The sequence below is a fragment of the Helicoverpa zea genome, chromosome 10 (assembly GCF_022581195.2).
Source record: "Helicoverpa zea isolate HzStark_Cry1AcR chromosome 10, ilHelZeax1.1, whole genome shotgun sequence".
Taxonomy (NCBI): Eukaryota; Metazoa; Arthropoda; class Insecta; order Lepidoptera; family Noctuidae; genus Helicoverpa; species Helicoverpa zea.
Window position 1 is genome coordinate 8,424,247 of NC_061461.1, and position 21,960 is coordinate 8,446,206.

At 37.4% G+C, this 21,960-nt stretch overlaps 6 protein-coding genes across 6 annotated transcripts; 5 read left to right on the plus strand and 1 right to left on the minus strand.

Moving 5' to 3' along the window:
- The first annotated feature begins 5,576 nt into the window (after window positions 1-5,576).
- On the plus strand, window positions 5,577-9,154 carry LOC124633940 (cuticle protein 16.5). Its single transcript, XM_047169321.1, has 2 exons — window positions 5,577-5,602; window positions 8,590-9,154. Exons 1-2 carry the CDS (start codon window positions 5,591-5,593, stop codon window positions 8,998-9,000), a joined length of 423 nt encoding a protein of 140 aa, XP_047025277.1. The 5' UTR covers window positions 5,577-5,590; the 3' UTR covers window positions 9,001-9,154.
- A 1,721-nt stretch (window positions 9,155-10,875) lies between these two features.
- On the plus strand, window positions 10,876-12,708 carry LOC124633939 (glycine-rich cell wall structural protein 1.8-like). The gene is made up of 2 exons (XM_047169320.1): window positions 10,876-10,906; window positions 12,095-12,708. The coding sequence occupies exons 1-2, from the start codon at window positions 10,895-10,897 to the stop codon at window positions 12,668-12,670; spliced, it is 588 nt and encodes a 195-aa protein (XP_047025276.1). The 5' UTR covers window positions 10,876-10,894; the 3' UTR covers window positions 12,671-12,708.
- A 390-nt stretch (window positions 12,709-13,098) lies between these two features.
- On the plus strand, window positions 13,099-14,216 carry LOC124633936 (cuticle protein 16.5-like). Its single transcript, XM_047169317.1, has 2 exons — window positions 13,099-13,132; window positions 13,332-14,216. The coding sequence occupies exons 1-2, from the start codon at window positions 13,121-13,123 to the stop codon at window positions 14,121-14,123; spliced, it is 804 nt and encodes a 267-aa protein (XP_047025273.1). The 5' UTR covers window positions 13,099-13,120; the 3' UTR covers window positions 14,124-14,216.
- Window positions 14,217-17,167: 2,951 nt separating this feature from the next.
- On the plus strand, window positions 17,168-18,328 carry LOC124633935 (cuticle protein 16.5-like). The gene is made up of 2 exons (XM_047169316.1): window positions 17,168-17,199; window positions 17,414-18,328. The coding sequence occupies exons 1-2, from the start codon at window positions 17,188-17,190 to the stop codon at window positions 18,224-18,226; spliced, it is 825 nt and encodes a 274-aa protein (XP_047025272.1). The 5' UTR covers window positions 17,168-17,187; the 3' UTR covers window positions 18,227-18,328.
- Window positions 18,329-19,024: 696 nt separating this feature from the next.
- LOC124633912 (cuticle protein 16.5-like) lies at window positions 19,025-20,182 on the plus strand. Its single transcript, XM_047169282.1, has 2 exons — window positions 19,025-19,061; window positions 19,401-20,182. Exons 1-2 carry the CDS (start codon window positions 19,050-19,052, stop codon window positions 20,085-20,087), a joined length of 699 nt encoding a protein of 232 aa, XP_047025238.1. The 5' UTR covers window positions 19,025-19,049; the 3' UTR covers window positions 20,088-20,182.
- A 425-nt stretch (window positions 20,183-20,607) lies between these two features.
- Window positions 20,608-21,706, minus strand: LOC124634144. The gene is made up of 2 exons (XM_047169568.1): window positions 21,695-21,706; window positions 20,608-21,413 (listed from the first exon to the last, which is right to left on the minus strand). The coding sequence occupies exons 1-2, from the start codon at window positions 21,704-21,706 to the stop codon at window positions 20,640-20,642; spliced, it is 786 nt and encodes a 261-aa protein (XP_047025524.1). The 3' UTR covers window positions 20,608-20,639.
- Between the last annotated feature and the right edge of the window lie 254 nt (window positions 21,707-21,960).

The following is a 21,960-nucleotide window of genomic DNA, read 5'->3' on the forward strand; positions in this document are numbered from 1 at the left end:
TATTAATCAAATAAATAACAAGCAATTAGAAAAAAAGGAAGCGTCTATTATTTCCAATAAATTCATAGATGTTATCTATTCTAATTATAATATAAATAACAAAAGAAAACATAGTAACGTCGAAGAATACCCACATACTGCAAACTAAACAGTCGGCCGACAGTTGGCCAATTTTTTTTAATGAAAATTTTGATTCCAATCAAAGTTTTTAGTCGATCTGATACCGATTTAATACGCGATCTTTACAATGTGCGTACTACATTTCATCTTCACACTGATTTACTAATCCAACCAAACTCTCTGCCGACTAAAAGTCTGCAGTTTACGCGTATTCTAAAACGGACGTAAAGTTAGTAATTAACATACCGACAATTTACAAAGATATGACGTGTTAACATCAAGATAGACATCACTATAATCACGATCATTGTTTTGTACAAGGTTAAGGATTGATGTCGAAAGTATGGGAACTAGCCTTGTCTCACATCACGCGACTTGCAACTTATCACGCACTCTGACAACATAAATAATATGTGTCACAAAATTCGGTCTGACTTTGAGGCTACAATATAATAGTATGAAAATTTTGTTCTCACCGATTTTAAGGTACCTATAGCATAGTTTAGCTAAAATGGCGCGCCCCCTAAACTTGTATGCATAAAATGACTTATTTTTCCAAAAAAAATATTATTATTATTTTAAGCCTATTGTCCTACTGCGGCGCAAAGGCCTCCCCATTTTGTCCAGACCTCTCGATCTTTCGACAAAAATTTTTCCATAATGCTACTAAATTCTGCTGTAATACTAAGTCAATTTTCTTTAATACCATTATGATAAAGTAATTAGGACCATAATTGTAATGAACTCATCAATACATGAACAAGATTGTCGCAAACTAGGACCAAAATATGAAGCTTATTATAGTAGAATCATTTCACAATTTTCTCACTTGACACAGATTACAACTTAATAGTACCAGTCTGCATTTAGACTAGTGCAATGACATGCATTACTAAGTGATTATATTAAACGCCTATTTCCCATGTTGATCTAGGCAGTGAAATAAAAATGTTGTACCGTTTGATTGCGTAATTGAAAAGTACTTACTAGAAGTAAGTTCATATTAGGTTGACGGCATTGGGCTACTTATGTGTGATTCTATTTATAGTAAAGAAAAGTATAGTGTTGAAGAAAATTGCCTATGTTGTTATGAGGTTATCGCAATTAGAGCCTAATTAATTAAAAAATGACTTTTCTATTTCTCAGTTAAATATAAATTAAAAGCAATAAAGCAAATTGCAATTTATATTTGATCGACCACTAATTTTAGTGACAAAGCACGCGACATAATCAAGGCATAAAAAAGTTACATGAATTATTATTTTTCTTTTTCAATAAAGAATAATTCAGTTTGTAGTCAGTAAAATGAGCCTAACCCATATAATAGATATGTCAAAAATATCATTACGTGTTCAATTCTCACACAAATACAATTTATTGCTCAAAGAATTCGCATGGAACTGCAACTTGCGCGCACGCAACGTTCATTCAGAAATAACGGCTTCTGGCTTCATTTTTTGGATTCCGTGTCAATTGACAATTTTATGATGTGCAGTTGCACAGGTGCTTATTACGTCTGACTTCTGACATAATCATACATAGAGGTATTATAATTGTCAGGTCATGGTTTCACACCTTTAAAGTTTGAACCGCTTTAGGTACTTTCCAAGAAGTCTTAGGACGTAACAACAAGAATGAAAGAAAAATCATGTGGAAAATTGATATTTGAGGAGGCTGAAAATGAGTCGTGGAAAATATGAAAAATATTATTGAAGAGTTTGTTTACACAAACACAAATCATTGTAACCATTGGTGTACGATTTAAAAAATTATTTCAGAGCTAGATAATCCATGTTTTAAGAAAAGCTATATGCTACTTTTTAAACGGGTGTACGAAGTAGTTCCTGTGGGACGTAAGTGAAAATACTGGTGGAAGTTAGTGCCTAATAATTAACAAATAAATTAATAAATAATGTAAGTTATGTTGAAAGAACCTTTTACATCTTCCCAAGTTTGGCCGTTAACAGTTTATTCTTTAACAACACAAACACTTCATTTAACGCAATGAAAACAGGGTTATTCACTGACGCTAATTCATCAAGTAAAAAGAAACATATTTGGTCCACTGCCAACACATGAGTATTTTTCCGTTTATTACATATCTTTGTGTATGAAAGGGGATTTTATTTATTTACTTCCATATACAAAGAGCAAGGAAGTTCTTCGGAAACCTTAATATTACGGTTATTCATCATTATGATTAGTGTATAAAGTTCTTTACTGCCGGTTTTATTTGCTTATATTTATTCTTCCTCCGTGTTATCTGCTTGTTTATTTTTAGGGTTCCGTACTTAAAGAGACCCTTTTACTAAGACTTCGTTGTCCATCCGTCCGCCGTCATACTGTATCTCATGAACCGTAACAGTAAGCCAGTTGTTCACAGACTTACTTATGTATTATTGCTGCCGCTTTTACTGAAAACTAGAATGAAATATTTAAATATTTTATGGGGTTCCCTACAGGAAACATTATATTTTGACCGTTTTCGAACGGCTCACACTTAGCCAGTTTTTCTAGATAGTGAAGAAGTTTTACATCTAAAGTTACTTACACTAATACACAAGATGCGTTGAGTAATAATTTGGACACAAGAAATAGTGGTGCGACACATAAAGGCCTATCTTTTATTGTGACAACACATGTTGCATGTGTGCGCAGAAACTTGTTATCCTTATTGACTAATAGCGAAACCTGGTCCTTTTGTCTGAACTGTTGCAACTATACTCTATTTACAATAACATTAGAAATTTAAGTAAACCTTTTTTACTGTTTGTTCAACCGATTTTGACTTCTATTCCGTAGACAAAAGAACGGAATTGAAAGCAAAATAGTGGTTACAATACCAAGTATTTACTGCAGCCGCCATTAATCATACTACTAACGCAATAGAAGTCAAAATCGGTTGCACAAACAGTAAAAAAGGTTTACTTAAATTTCTAATGTTATTTTAAATGGAGTATAGGTACTTAGTAAGTGTGACTTTATTTCTTTAATCACTTTACTAAACGCAGGTATATGTATATGTTGCTTATACACCTAATGCTTGCCAATTTCGGGTAGGTATATCTATTTTTATATAATCATTTTTCGAAGACAAAACAATTTTTTTTTACTCTAACTCAGAAACATGCACATGCACTAGTTTAATGATTAGTACATCTTAAATGCGGATTATTGACCCCATAACAGCAAATAAATGAACCAATCGAATGCACGTCAGATAAAATTATACCAGTCAACGGTCCAATAAACACACTCACTTTACTATTTAAAACAATTAATACAAAACAGACGTGTCTAATTACGGCCTAACATCATTAATCACGTTGTTAAAACAGACGTCGCCGCGGGGCAAGACAGTACAAGTCACTACAGTTATTACAAAATACTTACTAACATATAGAAACCTAGTTTTTGTCGTGACCTGTTATCGAGCGCCAACAAGCCTATGGGTCACTGACCTCTTGGCTACATTGACCCCAGAATATAATGTTGTTAAGATCAAAGCCACAGGCACATACCTAATTAAATTAAGCACTATATGGAAATAAAGATTTAATTTTTTAAGTTACTTATATTTTATTGCTAGGGTCTGCGCTACTTTATACGAGTTTAATGCGTTTGCGAGCAAGCGTAGGTACTTATGATAAGAGATAAGAATAAGTGATACATGTTAATTAATCTGTCTATTTATGTGCCAATTGAACACTTGCTCTTTTAGAAAATTGACAGCTATTTATATATAAATGTAACTGAATAAATTGCTTGACAAGATTTTGTTTGAAAAAATTTATGGCTATTAATTCATAGAATATCTATTATGCAAGGCCTCACGCAGTTGTTTTTAGAATTTTTGAGTTTTTATTTATAATGTATTTTTTATTTACATACTCATATGTTATAATACAAGTATTTTATGTTAAGAAAGCGATGTTCAAAACGTATTTCAGGTGCTATATGTAAGATGATAATCAAAGAATAACTGTATCACAACTCGCATCGGCCTTTAAATACGGCATTCATAATTATATAAACAGGAAGAATTAGTAAATATAAATATTAGTGCCTTCAATTTACGCATAATATATCTATGAATAATATAAGTTACTCTAAATACGAAATATTTATGTATCAGATGTCAATTATTTTGTTGATTTCATCAAAAACGCATTTGATTAGCCTTGGCAATAATGCAGTTTGGCAATATTCGTCTAATGAGATCTTGACACATTTGCAAGAAGGTGACAGGACACTCTACTAACATCATCATCATCACTATTTACCATGTACCTTATTAAAAAGATTGTGATCCCTGGCGCTAATAAATATTGCAATTCATGCGTCCTCCTAATATGCTAAAATGTGAAAGTTTATGACAATTTATGGATGTGTGATTGTTATTCTTTCACCCAAAAACGGTTGGAAAAATTTGGTTGAAATATGGTATGTAGATAGTTGATACCCTGGATACAGGTTACTTTTTGTCAACACATCACGCGGGCGAAGCAGCGGCCTGAAGCTAGTTGAGTCATATAAAAAATAGGTATGCCAGGCTCAGAGATTATTTTTATATTCCAAAAAAAGAGCTAAGGACTATAAAAGGATCGAGTGGGTAATTAATATTACCCCTATGGGGTTCAAAAAAAATGCGAGCGAGCTTCTGACTATCAGAGCCTACAGTGTCGATATTACTCGATAAACGTAAAATGTCATAAAATGTCTGGAATTTGATGTTACAATGTAGATGGAGCGTGTTTCATGTTACGGGATAGTAATTTACTGAAATAGTTTTAATGTAGATTAAATATGAATAAAGTTGAAGTGTGTCTGTGAAATCCAAGCCGCGCCTAGCGGTTTCTCTTCTCTTTTATAGTAATTCTTCGTTGTCCATCTGAGTTTGGAAATAATGTATCATATCCAGTTCACAGCTATGCAAACTTAAGTCAACATAATGTGGCTAGTTACCGTTAGGGGAACCATTAACAAGTTCAATTTAATTAAAAAGTCTCAGGATAGCCCTTGTAGCCGAGACTTTCACATAATGAAGGATGAAATCCGCAGTCATCACATTACTACCCCAAATCGACCGATTGCAATTTCTTGATAAATAGAAGACAAAACCTCACATTTAAGCTAAACATTAAATTAATTTAGAAAAAATAACCGTTGAAACTAAGTGTTGCACAAAACAAAAAAACGCATCCACACATTTCAACTTCCTGCATTCACAAAATTAGTTCACCTTCGTTTCACATTTTATTTTTATAATGATATAAAAAATAATTTTAATTTCAAAAGAGACCTTACACACAACATTTGTGATACAATTATGCGCCATTTTTACTAAAATTACCTAGAAACTTGACAATGGCGAGGCCGCTTTGTTTCCTGAGATTTGGTTAACTATATAAGCTGACATTTTTCGTTTGGCTAACATTCAACACATCATATTCCGACATACTACATCAAAATGATCGCTAAGGTAAGAACAGTGATATATTGTCAATTTATAATGCATCATCACGAGGTCGTATAAACATACTATTAAAATTATTAACAGTGTTGCGGTGTTAGTGCAGTGTTAAAAAATAAGTGTCTGTGAACATTTTTAATTATCATGAAGTGGTTCCTTAGTTGCCAAGTAGGAACTACTAATCCTGGAATAATCCAGATTATATCCCAAATGGTGATAAAAGCCTAATATGTAGTTTTGGTACCATGGCAAAAGCACAAAGTATTGTAATCGCCTAAGACGTGGGGTGTGCAAGTACTTTTTATTCACCCTATCATGAAAACTGATTTTAAATTAAATTACGTTAACTTCAAATTAGATATTTACCCAATCGAAATTCAATCAATAAATATTATGCTATAAAAAAAACTTTTTTACAAAAAAAATATAACCGACTTCCCAAAACACTAAAAAGCAAAAAAAAAGTTTTAGGTGCATCGGCCTAGAAGTCGGTGTCTATATAATGGATGTCCCTGAGTTAATTTTGCCACCGACTTCTAGGCCGATGCACCTAAAATTTTTTTTTTGCTTTTTAGTGTTTTGGGAAGTCGGTTATATTTTTTTTGTAAAAAAGTTTTTTATTTTGAGCTTTTCAGTGAAAGGAATAGGTCACTATCCACATAACTGGAAAGTTCTCATTGATACGAAGAATCCCACACACGACGCCCAAACACGAGGTAGTTTTTATTTTCAGTTATCGAGCTCCCTCGACCTTCTCTGGTCTCCATCATCAGGTTAGCTCCAAACCTTCACTGTTGCAAAGGTCTCGTCAATACGAATAATATAAGCCCAAACACGCGGTAGTTTACAGACTCAGTTGTCCAGTTCCCTCGACCTTCTCTGGTCTCCATCATCAGGTCAGCTCCAAACCTTCACTGTTGAATAGTGCTATCAGGCATACATATGAGTGTCAACGTTGAACCCTATGTTTGCTTACAACTTTCGAAAGTTGCCCTCGATTTCTCAGGGTTTCCATCATCAGATCCTGACCTGATGACTATGGGACCAACTGGCAGCTATTCCGCGTCGAACAAAAAAAGAATCACGTAAATCGGTCTATAAACCTCGGAGTAATCGATGTACATACATAGAAAAAAATATATATATACAATACCGGCCGAATTGATAACCTCCTCCTTTTTGGGAAGTCGGTTAAAAAGTGAAATATTTGAAAATATTATCAAGCAATATACCAGTTTCATCAGAATTTTGTAACGACGACTACGAAGTGTACTGAGATCTAAAATTCTAATAATCTAAAACCGATGCCTTTAATCAAAAACTAGCTTCAAAAATATCCCGGATACCATATTTTTTAGCGTCCAAGTTACCGACATCGAGATTAGTGAAACGGTGACGTTGGCACAGTTTTGGGCCTTTGCCAGAATTTAATTTTTCTCTCAGGCATGTGAAAATATTTTTGAGCCTGAACTGACTTTTATGGTTTTCTTACGTCTTTTATGAGCCTATTCTGAAACGTTTTAATACTTCCAAGTCTTCGAACGAGGATTAATTTAAGTTGGATGTTTATAGTTTAGTTCCACTAAATATTTCAAAAAAAAAAATTACAGTATCAAAATTACAAGAAAGAAATCGTGAATAAATGTCATTTGTTTATAAACGAACTAAAACATACAAGTCACACTTGACTAGCCACAAACTAGATCAACCTATTTACTATTATTCTAAATCCACTGAAAGGCTTGCCTAACCCAGTTCTTATTAAGTAACGGTGGCCTTTAAGCGAATCAATCAGTACAGGTTTTAAATCTCTGGCAAGAGACAGCTTTCATAATGTCTGTCACATGTGCAATCAAGTCTATCATTAATCATAATGTCTAATGGGAATTAATAAGTAAGATATTCCCCTTAATATATTATAATATGTCCTGCAATGTGGATGTCCTGCAATCATCAGTTGATGTTACCGACCTGACCTTTTCCTAAAGTTTAAGCGCTTTAAAATGATCAAGAGTCGATTACTTCCATATAAATCTTATAACGTGAATACGAGGTAACCACTTCATAGGTCTTGAAGCCGCGCTGTTGTAGATTGTTTGTATTCTGATTTTCTGGATTAATCTTAAACATGTTCCGCGTAAGTGAACTTATTTTCTGGGTATTTGTTTAGAATTAAACTAGCGTGAGCTTTTACGCAATTATCATAACAGTGAAACCAATCCTTGTGAAGTGATTGAAGTCATATCTGTTGTGATTTATTTTAATCCATTTCTATAATTGTCGACTTATTTATTAATCAGACTGCGTATTAAATACAGAATAGACTATGTTAACTATAAATTGCAATAAAGTAATCACACTTCTAGCGTAATAAAAATAAATAATTAGCGCTTTACACGGTTCAAGTAAATATTCATCGATTCCGGTTATCAATAAATCTACAAAGCAAAGTTCCGTGATCCCTATACGGGTAAAAATACGACATCTCAAAGAAAACTGTTAATTACTTTAGTGATACCAGTCTTATTAATTTACGTAGGTGGAAGAATAATGTGGATTGTCTTGTGACAGTCACTTGTTTACATCGTTTCGCAATTGTCAAGGTATTGACCTCGAAAGCACCCTAACGACTAGTGCAGTACGGCAGACGGACCAAGATATAGGCCTACATTTTCAAGTTGTCAAAATTTTGTTTCGTCACGCTATGACTATTAAAGGGTTAATAAAACTTCAAGGTAGTAGTAATGAGAGAACGGTTGAGTAATTGAATACGATGTCACTCGCGATTGTTTTAAAAAAGAGGCTACCTAAGTAGTGTCGCAACTGAATTAGGTAGGTGCTCATTTGTAATAGTGACAAGAAGACGCTAAAGTTTTAATGATCTAATTCAAAAACTCACTGTCACCATTAGATTAAACTTTAATTATTTCTTTAATTCTAGCACTATAGCCAATAAGCTTCAATTTGTATACTTAATATTATGTTATTTGTTACAGTTCGCCGTAATTCTCTGCCTGGTCGGCTTGGCTTGCGCCGGCGGCTGGGGTGGTGGCCTAGGCTACGGCTCAGGCCTTGGCTACTCCTCAGGCCTCGGCTACGGCCTCGGGTATTCCGGCTACGTAGCACCCGCATACACAGCTCCCATCGTCACTAAGGCCGTTGTTGCGGCTCCCATTGTAACCAAAGCGGTTATCCCTGCAGTTTCGTATGCACCAGCGGTTTCTACCGTCTCCCGTTACCAAGTACACTCGTCTCCTATTGTGAAGTCTTATGTAGCTCCTGCTGTGTCTTACGCGTCTTATGCTTCTCCTTACTCTGTTTCTTACGGTGGCCATGGATACGGTGGTCTTGGGTACGCCGGCTACGGAGGCCTCGGCCACGGTTACTCTTCCAAGTACCTTTGGTAAGATGACGGACAGAAATTGTATATATGTACTTAGCAAAATTGATCACTCTGTATCTTGTTGTAAATTGTAAATATTATTGTACTTCTCTCTGTATAGTATGGCTGTTTTAATTTATAGCAGATTTATGTTTCTTTTTTTATGTGTTCAATAAATTTGTACCTGTCTTAATGAAGAATTTTTATTTGGTTTCCTTGTGAAGTGGTTTGATGTGATTTGAAGTGCGATAAGCATGGGAATGATCGAACTAAACTTATTTTTACAAGCTTTTATTTAACTTGCAATGTATGTATGTATGTATGTGTTCGTGTTCGGGTGAAATTTTTTGCAATGAATTTGCTTATGCTGTAAGGAAAATATTGAAACGATAATGAATTTATTACTTATTTTGAATTTAAATAAAACATACACGACGGTGTTTTCTTTCATACTGCTGTTTCCAACATTGTTGAGTTATTAAAAAAACATCGACCTGCTCTTTTATCGAGATATTTTATCAACGAAACGAAGGTAAACATTTCATTTCACACAACAATTTAAAAAATACTCTCATGGAAATACAAATTTCTACTGAAAAAAGCGCAACTGGAATTAGATTAGGTACTAAGTAAATCGTTCAATAAGATCTAATTTATGTTTCTGAACATACCTATTACCTTCACTAGGTAATTAGTGTACAAGATTATAAAGCTCTTGTTTAACGACTCGCTATAATCTGTCACTTGAACAGGCTTTTCTTGTTAGCGAATCTTAATAATTATGCTTTATATATTAAATGGCAAATGGTTGATTTAGGCATTTAAATTATGGAGGTACTACTAAATTATATATTTTGAGTAAGCATATAACTGAAGGTTAACTATCTTGATAGGTCATTTTACACAAATAAACTAAGTAATGCTCAAATCATCATTCAATTGATTAAGTTATTGTAAATACTGTATTGATATTGATCTTCATCCGCACATCATTTTAAAACTTAGTTATATTTTAAATCTGTAATTGTTATCTTTAGTTCAGTGGCTACTCAAATAAAGCATACTCTATTTGTTCTTCTATTCATAGAAAAAGTCAAGAATAAATCAAGTTTAAGTTTCACAAAAAATATAATGATAAGAGGTGTACCAAAATAATACTTTAAAATTGAAGAAAAGTTATCAAATCACTGTCTTAAAGTGTATCATTTATCTTTTGTTTAATAGTAGGTATATCGCAACTATGCTTTATTGTTTAGTATTAAGTCAAAAGCTTGAAGGTTCTAATGGGCTTGCTTTTATTATATTACTTTTCCAAACCACAATTTAAATATTTTATGGCTTGAAGAAAGACAAATAGGGCAAATACACTAAGGGCATCATACTAGATTTATTTACTTTCACTGCTTAGATACGTTTATGTGAATCAGTGCATTCTGCGTATTTTAATAGTTAAGTACTAAATAAAACAATTTAATAACTAGGTACATGTAAATTAACCGTACAAAAAGAAGTTCAAGAAACAACTCAATGAAATAGTTTATCGCAAATATCAAATCAATTATCGCACATTCAATGCGTTATAAACTAATTAATACACGTTTTGTAGTGCACATTAATGCCAACCCTTGTAAAATAATTCTCAAGATAAAACACATAAATTAAAGATTATCATCTTAACACCATTCATGGATACAGCAACTATCTTATTACCAAGGCAATAGAGTTCATATTTGTTTGAGTAGTTTCGGCTCATCCTTTACTTAATATTGCATTAAAACGTAAGCTTAATTAAATTCGGTCACGCTCCGTTTTTTCTCAAAATCTAATGGAACCTTGAAAAAAGATCTTATTTCCTACGTTTTGAATATAAAAGAGTGAAACAATACATTCAACTCATCACAATTGAAGATACTAGCAACATGTTTACTAAGGTAATTATACAGTGCTTAAAATCTTAATTAAATTGTTCGGTTTCACGCCTCAAAAAACACCTTTTTAATTTATAAGTATATAAAACATATAACTGACCTTCCCCAATGTATGTCGTGATGTACCTAACGGTATAAAGATGCTCAAATTATCCTTAACGTCAACACATACATTTTCTAAGATATGATGGGTATACAGCAGTGGTTCTTAACCGGTGGTCCGCGGACCACGTGGTCCCTGGAGGCATTCAAAGTGGTCCGCGAAGCTTTGCTTCGCGACGTTGCCATCCATCTTACTTGACCAACAGAAAAAAAATTAAGGTTTGAAATGTAGCCCTTTTATGTAATTTTGGTTCGGAGTCTTAAAAAATAATAAAAATTTCCCGCTCGCTTCGCTCGCGTATTCAGAAACTATATCTCGTTTTAGCATTTTGTCAACAAACAAAAAGTTAAGTACGTTTGGGCTACATTTTACGTAGTTTTGGTACTGAGTCTTAAAAATAATCAAAATTTCCCATTCGGTTCGCTCGCATATTCAGAAACTATAGGCCCTCGTTTTTACATTTGTCAACAAACAAAAAGTTAAGTAGGGATACATTTTACATCCGTTCGAGTCTGAAAAAAATTTCACATTTGTTTCATGTTTTTACATTTGTAAGTAGTACTGACCCAACAATTTAAAGTTAGTAAAGAGAATGCAGTCACAATTATCTCATTACATTAAAATCTGTAGCTTTTAGTTATTTTGCTAAATAATAGAGACATGAGTGCTAATTATAAAGTTGCTTGTATTATTTATCAAAGAACCCTCAATTTACGCAAACCAATGGGGTGGTCCCCGGCAAGCCAAACTTTTGGTAAAGTGGTCCTTCATGACAAAAAGGTTAAGAACCACTGGTATACAGGATGTTGAAGGTATCTCATCGTCTTAATATTTATTTACCTGAGCCTTGAAGGCTCATCTTTGAATTATGAATTTGCATATCCCATTCACATAGTTCTCTATGTTTTTAATACCTTTATGTAGATGGGCATACATACTATATTAACTTTTATATACCTTTTATTTGCCTTATTTTTTCTTTCAACGCATGGATCAATATTAATACACACTACAATTTGTTCATATGACAATATAACTTCTCTAATTCACCTCAAAAATGCTTAAAATTTACTTTTTTTTCTCAACAGATTTTCGCAATCACTGTCTGCCTCTTCGGCGTGGCTCGTGCAGGAGCCCTTTTGGAAGGTAGTGGGTACTCCGGCTACGGTGGCTATTCTGGCTACGGTGGGAACTCCGGCTATGGCGGGAGCTCCGGCTACGGAGGGGGATACGGTGGTTACGCCAGTGGCTACGGTGGCTACGCTAACTACGGTGGACATGGCTACAGTGGTCTCGGCCCAGCAACATCTTACACATCCGTGACCAAAGTGGTCCCAGATACAGGAGCTGGTTACCTCGGATCTCACGGTGGATACTCCGGATCTCTTGGTGGATATTCCGGATCTCTTGGCGGATATTCCGGATCTCTTGGTGGATATAGCGGAGGTTATGGCTCCCACGGATACAACAGCCTTGGTTATGGGTCAGGTTACAATGGAGGATATGGTTCTTATGGACACAGCGGACTTGGTAATGCTGTGTCGACCGTCTCCGTCTACAAAGAACATACTCCTAGCTACTCCAGCGGTGGGTACGGAGGATATGGTAGTTACGGACATGGCAGTTACGGTAATGCCGGCTATGGCAACAAGCTGGGCTGGTAAATCCTAATCATGGTAAAGAAAAAAGTGATGTGTCTGAAAATAAAGTATTGAAAATGTAAAATATTTTTTTATTACTGATTCCGATTTGTTTATATACTCCATTCCGGATATCCCTATAAAATGAAATTAAAACAAATAAATCATTTTTATTACCCATCCCTAAAACTCAAAATCGATTGATTTTGTTTACACTCAATCAGAGTAACGAAAACAACTTCCTCATCAGCAGCTGTAGTAAACATTCGCGGTACTTCGTATTGAATGCCATCGGCAGATTACACAACCATATTTTGCTGGTGGAATACTCAACACTCACCTTGACATTGAAACCGAAAGTGCCCGCGGCTGATCCACTACGGGATTCAATACCAATACCAGTTTGCAGACGCGATATAAAAGCGAGAGTAAGTGTTCCAAAAATTACACACAACAACGACACTCAATACAAACATGTACTCCAAGGTACTACAGTGAATTTAATATTGAAAATTCGTTCAAAATTATTTTTGGTCGCTGAATTTTTAAGCACCATTACTGTTTGCGTTCAATTTGTGATTTTATATTCTTAATCCAATACAGTGTTACCTTTGAAATTAATAGAAACTGTTAAATCTTATCAAGCCAAAGTGAGATTTTTACTAATATTAATTTTCTATCCTAGGTCGTAGTATTCCTGTGCGCGGCGAGCCTCGCCTCCGCCGGCCATCTCCTCCAAGCGGCTGCACCCGTAGCGTACAGCGCGCCCGTTGCGTACAGCTCAGCACCCGCCGTCTCCTCCGTGTCGTTCTCTTCCCACACATCGCACACCGCGCATGCTCCCGTCGCCGCATACGCCGCTGCGCCCGTCGTAGCCAAGACCTACGCCGCTCCCGCCTACGCCACCTACGCCGCCGCTCCCGTCGTAACCAAGTCTTACGCCCCGTCTGTGTCCTACCAGTCGATCTCTACCCACTCCGCTCCTGTGGCATACGCTAAGACCTACGCCGCACCCGCCGTCACCACCTACGCTGCTGCTCCCGTCGTCGCCAAGTCTTACTCCCCGGCTGTGTCCTACCAGACCATCTCCAGCCACTCCGCTCCCGTGGCATACGCTGCCCCTGCAGTGCACACCTACGCTGCCGCCCCCGTGGTCACTAAGACCATCGCCGCTCCCGCCGTCGCCACCTACTCTGCCCCAGTGTATGCCAAGTCTATCGCCCCTGCCGTGTCTTACTCCTCAATCTCTCACTCCGCTCCCTTGACTTACGCCGCGGCCGCTCCCGTCGTCACTAAGACATACGCCGCCCCCGCGTACACGTCATACGCCGCCGCTCCCGTGGTGACCAAGAGCTACGCCGCTCCCGCCGTGGCCGCGTACTCCGCTCCCGTACTCAAGTCCGCTGTCACCTACTCGGCTGCCCCCGCCGTCTCACACGTCACATACTCCGGTCTGGGAGCTAACTACGGATGGTAATCACCTGATTGTTAATATTTATTGTTAGTAAATATATAAAGGACTGTAAATAATGTTTGTATGTTCGTAACATGATACGAAAAATATAAAAACTAAAGATTATTCCTTGTATTCTTTATGTATCCAATAAACCTATTTTATCATAACATGAAAATAAAGTCAAATCACGATGCTTATGACCTATTAACTTGCATCACTTGAAATCACTTCGCGTCTCACACACACCCTCGTTCCCTTTCCTCATCACTACAAGCTGCCAAGGCTTTAGTTACAAATATCAGCTGAAGAAATGGAAATGGCTATGTTGTTTTTCATTCTGCGTCAATTTTCTCTATTCTTTAATGATCAGGCGCATCTTGGGATTTCTGTACTAGTTATCTGAAAGTATAAAAATATCATATAAAACAAAAATTATCACTTTGATATCTCATAAGTATGATACATAAACTTTTAAGTCGAGAAATACCAGCTCATTTTATAAGATCGCAACAAAGGAAAAGATTTTCCTCACATCTCGTATCAACGTTTGTATCAAACTAATAGAGTTAAAGATTTTAAAGCTTTAATGGAAATTTATTTAAAGCGAAAATTGATCAGTATGTAGTTTTCGCACCCGTACCTTCCATATCTCTGTACGTACCTTTCATATAACATTACCTATATACAAAGTCATAAATATGTAATTACGTAAGCCTTACCTACACAGGTTTATTATGGCTAATCCTTTTCCAAATATGTATTAAGAGTAGGTACCCCGCATACAAACAACTTTTAGTCGGCTGACAGTTTATTCGGGCTCATAAATCAGTATGGAAATGAAGGTGCACATAACAATATAAAGGCCTATTCAAACCTGAGCGATATTTTATATGCTGCCGCTGTGGGTAGAGGTACATACCGCGCGGGTTTCGCTCAGGTATTTAGTATCAAGTACCGCGGCTAGAGCGACCTGAGCGATATTCACTGCCGCTGTGGGTAGAAGTACATACCGCGCGGGAGCATCGGCATGCATCCCGCCCCTCACTCCGCGAAAATTTCTTACCTCTCTGAGCGAAACTCGACTACCGCGCGTTATTCTACCCACAAGGATAGCGAAATCCGTTTTGGTCTGAACAGTAATATTACCGCATATCCACAGGGTTTTCTCTGCCTCACACGGTAGCGAATACCGCTTAGGTCTGAATAGGCCTTAAGGTATTTGTTGGCCGGTATCAGATAAACTAAAAACTTTGATTTAAAAATGCGAAAGTAACTCTGTCTGTCTGTCTGTCTGTATTTTCTTCACGCCTAAACTACTGAACCGAGTTGTGTGAAATTTCTTACTGATACATAGTTGGCAACTTGAGAAAAGACATAGGATATTTTATTTATTTATTTATTTGTTCCTTTATTTCAGGCAACTAGGGCCCATAGAAAATACAATACATAAATAACTGACATTACAAAACTTATAAACTAATACATACAATAATAAAATAGTTAAAAGCTACGTGTTTACACGAATAGGCGGTGTCATGTTGCACTTCGTGGTGTGATAGCTTTTATTACAAAAAATACGCGAACGAAGTCGCGGGCAAAAGCTAGTTTACTATATTTTTATCTACTTTCGGTCGACTGTTTAGTCTGCAGTGCGTTGGTACTCTATTCGATTGAAGTCTCACCTCTATATCAAAGAGGAAAATAATTAACTACCCTTTGCATGCCATGTCAAGTTCAGGTGCCCAACACAAGTTGCGGTTTGACCTTTAAACTATTTAGCCTATCAATATAATGTGAGAATATTAATTACTAGCTAGTTCTATCAGATTTATCCGCATCCTATAAAAAAATCCTGTTTGGTGCTGTGTAAAAAGTAGTTTATATCCGGTATCACCAAACCGAAACCAAACCCTTTTGGATTTTATTTCAATAGGTAAAGACGTTTTACAATTTACACAAATTTTGCATCAAACCCTTAACTTCTGCTGGATATGCTTAAAATTACAGGAAAATCTACTTACACCTACTTCTTTACAGATGTATACAAACAGACCCTCGATATTATTTTACTCAAATAAACATTTCAGAGCGGACTCTCCGGAGAAAGTCTGGAGACTTTGAGCGCTTTAAGCCCCATTGCCTACTGGTTCTTGTTTTACTCGTCTGTAAGTTATTTTACACTTGAATCTATTTAAACTTTGAAACTAATAATCCATATTAATTAAAAGAGTGTTAAAACGAATTTTATCACTATATGTTTATTTATGAAGCTGTATGCGTATTCCGTCTCTATTAATGATTTAACCCACGCATTACGCTATTGCATTTAACTGAGGATGGAATTTCCACCGAACTCGATCGAATCAATAACCCTGTGACCTTGACGTATTAAGAATCGAGGAACTAAAAGAAAGCTCCTCTCTAATTGTCTTCTACGATTTTATGTATGTACTTTGAACCTGAATCCTGTAGGTTGTTGTAAACTAGAGGTATTAAAGCACTTATATTTCCTGGGGGCTTAAAATGAATTCGCAGCTAGCACGTATTTTGAATGTATGTACATTGTACGTGTCTTTCTCTTTTCAGCTGTAGATCTCTCCACAAACTCACAAATCGACATTAGATTTCTAATAATATTAAAACACCGGATAAAGTTATTCAAAAAGCACCCGAATTGAGAACCTTTATTTTTTGGGTAGTCGATTAAGAAGAGTCCAAAGCCCTCCATATCCTCCTATAACAATTACCCTGTTAAAAAAATATATTCTCACCAATATCAGCTTGAGCATATTATTATTTATGTATGTAGCCATAAAGATATCACTCGTAAAATTGCAAGTGTGCGCTTTGACATTAACATTACACTGACAACTACTACTAGAATTGCGTAAGTACTAATTGTGCCGTTACCCTCGAGCCGTGAGTCACACTCGTGCTTGACCGGTTTTGTCTTGACGGAACAAACTGAGCTCTAGGCAATATCTCATGGAGATTCAATGCTAATACCAGTTTGTAGACACTCATATAAAAGCGAAAGCAAGTGCTCCAAAAATTATTACAATCAGTAACCTCATACAAAACAAACATGTACACCAAGGTATTAAACAGCTCCAATAATAAGAATTAATAGTTTTATCAGTTTGTTTTTTCTTTTTTTGGGAGTCTTTAAAGGAACTTAATTAAACTTATTGCTTATAGTTTTGCTCGTAGTTTTTGTTTGTTGCATAAATAAGTGATTATTTTAGTTACGTTATAATCGGAACTAGGTACATTAAAATGTGAGTGATAAAAAAATAATGTTTTATTCTCAGGTCATCATCTTCATGTGCGCGGCGAGCCTCGCCTCCGCCGGACACCTCCTGCAGGCTGCCGCGCCCGTAGCGTATAGCGCGCCCGTCGCGTACAGCTCAGCACCCGCCGTCTCGTCCGTGTCGTTCTCTTCCCACACCGCGCACGCTCCCGTCGCCACATACGCCGCCGCACCCGTCGTAGCCAAGACCTACGCCGCTCCCGCCTACGCCACCTACGCCGCCGCTCCCGTCGTAGCCAAGTCTTACGCCCCATCTGTGTCCTACCAGTCAATCTCTACCCACTCCGCACCCGCAGTCACCACCTACGCTGCTGCCCCCGTCGTGACCAAGACCCTGGCTGCTCCTGCATACAGCACATACGCCGCTGCTCCTGCTGTCGCCACCTACTCTGCCCCAGTGTACGCCAAGTCTATCGCCCCTGCCGTGTCTTACTCCTCAATCTCTCACTCCGCCCCCCTGACTTACGCCGCTGCCGCTCCCGTCGTCGCAAAGACCTACTCCGCTCCTGCTTACACCACCACTTACTCTGCCCCCATCGTGGCTAAGGCCGTCGCCCCTGCCGTGTCTTACTCTTCTTACTCGACCCACTCCGCCCCTGTCGCGTACGCTGCGGCCGCTCCCGTCGTCACTAAAACATACGCCGCTCCCGCGTACACGTCATACGCCGCCGCTCCCGTCGTAACCAAGAGCTACGCCGCTCCCGCCGTGGCCGCGTACTCCGCTCCCGTACTCAAGTCCGCTGTCACCTACTCGGCTGCCCCCGCCGTCTCTCACGTCACATACGCTGGACTCGGAGCCAACTACGGATGGTGAAAACTTGTTTGTTAATAGTTATTTATTTATAAAAGTTTTTTATTGTATATTCGTAATGATTGTACATAGAAAAAGCAAAATAAAAATCGCAATATTACCGTATTTCTGGATTTTACTATCTCCCATACAGGATAATTTCTACAAGTTGACTGTTGAATTTATAAACATTTCATATTGTTAGGATTGACACCTATTACATACTCTTATAATAAAATTATAAGAGGCAAGTTTACCTTTTATCATTTAGGACATAATTAATCGTTGTTCAACAGGGGTAACAGGAACAGGTTACCTCTACGATAAAGTCAAACTGTGTAGAACGATTATTCAAATACCTTACTTGTATATAGATCTTGCCCAGCACATAAGGATTCATTAATGTGTAAAAAAGTATTCTGTCATTACTCTTTAAATTTTGAATCAAGGAGTATTTGATTAATGCAGCAAAGCTAAAGTAGCCGAAATAACGGTAATATTTTGCGATTCAATCAGGACTGAATATAGGTTAACACCTCTGTACCATATGTAACATGGGCAACAAAATTAACTAGTCAGACATAATTTTCAATAATTTCTCGGACTACAACCTGTTCGTTTAATCAGCTTTTAACTAATACCGCAGTTAGAAATACGAACAACATTTTCTGTTCCAGTTAAACACATGTGTGAATCAGTCGCACTTGACCGATATTAACCTCATAAACAAATTAAACTAGGCATAACCTAAGTCAGGATTCAGTGAACCAGTTTTCAAACTCACATATAAAAGAGCTTGCTGGTGGACCAAAAAGTATTGCATCGGACAACTACGTTGAATTCAAACATGTTCGCAAAGGTACTTACGATTTTGTAAATATTTAATCACAAAACTTGGACGCACAGGCTGGACAGTTTTCATGTATTGTGCAAATGTGAAGTGATACTTAGAACCTTTTCTTGAAATAAAATGCTGTTTATTTGATAAGGAAAGATTCCATGGCATTTTTATTGGCAAGACAAAATATGCTTCTTTTCTGACAGTACCTAATGAAATGTCCATTCAGTGCAGTTCAAAGTTTGCTGATTGGCTTTATTACAATGCGAGCCTTACAACAAGATACAAAATTGAGAAGAAAATTTCACATCTCGATGTCAAAACAATGGTAAAACTACTAACTACTATTTATTATTCTAGGCGATAGTATTTCTGTGCGCGGCGAGCTTCGTCTCCGCCGGCGGCCTCTTGGAGGCAGCTGCACCCGTCGCGTACAGCTCGGCACCCGCCGTCTCCACCGTATCGTTCTCCTCAGCGGCTCCGGTAGCCACCTACGCTGCAGCACCCGCGTACACCACGTACGGTGCCGCTCCAGCCGTCACAACATATGGAGCTGCCCCAGCCGTAGCTGCATTATCCGCCCCAGTGTACGCTAAGGCTGTAGCACCTGCAGTGTCCTACACCTCAGTCACCAGGCAATCTTCTCCCGTGACCTACGCAGCGGCTGCTCCAGCTGTTTCAGCAGTATCTGCGCCCGTCGTAGCTAGGACCTACGCCGCAGCTGCTCCTGCCTACGCCGCGTATACCGCTCCCGCCGTAGCGACTTACTCCGCCCCCGTCTTAACCAGGAGCTACGCCGCTGCCGCTCCTACTTATGCTGCGTACTCTGCTCCTGTTGTAGCAAGGACCTATGCAGCTGCTCCGGCTTACGCGGCCTACACTGCTCCTGCAGTTACAGCCTACTCAGCCCCTATCGTAACCAAGACTGTCGCTGCTCCTGTCACTACATATGCGGCAGAGCCCGTACAAACAGCTGTGACATACTCTGCCGCACCCGATGTATCACACGTTGCTTACACCGGTGTCAGAGCCAACTATGGATGGTAAAACCTTGTTTAACATTGATATTTATAACTCAGAGGGAATTAACCAATATGTATATGATTCAAAACAAAAATCCTAATAAAGGCTGATAATAAGAATATTTAGTTTTATTTACATTCTTCTGCAAGTAACGATTTTCTTGAAACAGCAAGGAAGAAACACAATCCGTCTTATAAAACATTGTGAAAATAATTATCGGAACAATCTTTAAATAGGTACCTGTGATAATAGTGAAAATTATAAACATTTTGTGAAGATTAAAAAGGACTTGCAAGCTTGTGATTTAACCCATCATAATCATTTAGCATCATTTTGATAAAGCTTACATAAATATCTAAATAGACATCAAATGTATTTTATTCTATATTTACGTTCACGTTTTGATCGTTTATTTACTGGCAAATAAGCTAAATCATATTCAATTCAAATATTGAGAAAAACATTCCAATGCAAATTGAAAATAAAACTACAGTATTCAAATATTTATTCACATACATGCCCTATTTAAAATATACTTTTATCGTCCTATAATTGTTGTGTAGAACTTTTAAACTCTTATTTGTCTACCACGCTTGTGTACTTAACAGACTTAAATTCGGGTGCTGCTGAAAATTTGGTAACAATTGGTTCTTCATGAGAATTATCCACATCATGGCTAGCCTCACAGTCAATAGAAGGCGAATGTGTCGAATCAGAAGAGTACGACACTGCAGAAGGAACAGTTTTTCTTACATATGAAGGAATAGTGTAAGTTTTTGACATAGTAGGAGCGGCCGCAGCATACGTCAGTGGGATGGAGTGTCTAAATAACGAGGTGTAGGATATAACGGGAGTGACAGTCTTTGCGTATATTGGGTGAGAGTGAGCTATCGTAGGAATGACATAAGCTTTTGCAATAATAGGAGCGGTTATAGCGTAAGGTAGGGCAGAGGAACGGGTGAAAATTGAAGAGTGCGACACAGAGGTTGGGTTAAATTTAGACTTGGCGTAAATGGGAGCAGTGTAGGATAAAATTGCAGGACTGGTGTAGTACCTCTTAGGGTACACAATAGGAGTTGAATGAGTGTAAATAGAAGGATAAGAAAACACAATTGGAGTTGTACCGTAGGTGTTATAAATGGATGTATGGAAATTCTTGCTGAGGAGGGGGATTCCAGCGTAGCTTTTGAAGACGAGATCAGCCGCGTTTGTGCCTACGAAATCGTGTGCGGTGTGCGAGAAGAATGATGATGAAGAGATGGCAGGCGCTGGATGGTACCCAATGGGCAAGGCCGCGTGCAGGAGCTGTCCAGCGGTGACAAGGCTGACTGCACACATAAAAGTTATGACCTGTAATAGATATAAACTTAAGATAATGGCTTTTACAAAACAAATAGTACGGCTAACATTTTGTCAGGTAGAAACAAGTATTTTGAAAATAAAATTCCAGTTTGTATTTTGATTTAAGAAGGCCTTGGTTCTCAGAAACGCAATGCAATGAAACGCAAGTTGATTGAGATTAAAGATCAAAAAGGTTTTGATTTAGTTTATGGCTCAGCTATAATATTTTTAAGAGATCCTTTTTTCAATCCTACACATTTTATTCAAATAAAATAAAAAATATTCAGTACCTTGAAGTACATGTTGAGATTGAAGGTAATTGTTATATGCAACTTTTGAGGCGTTTACTGCCGCTTTTATTTGAGTTTGAGATTATTTTTAGCATCCGATCCCTTTCAAATATTACCAAGAAAGATTTCCGTAAATATTGAATCTTTAGAAGGGCTTGATTGCCCATAACTCTTACCAAGATGTAAGGATGTAAAGTTACACAAGACACGTTGTTACATAAAAAAAACGCATATAAATTTTTGTAGTAGAACTCTAAAATATTTTA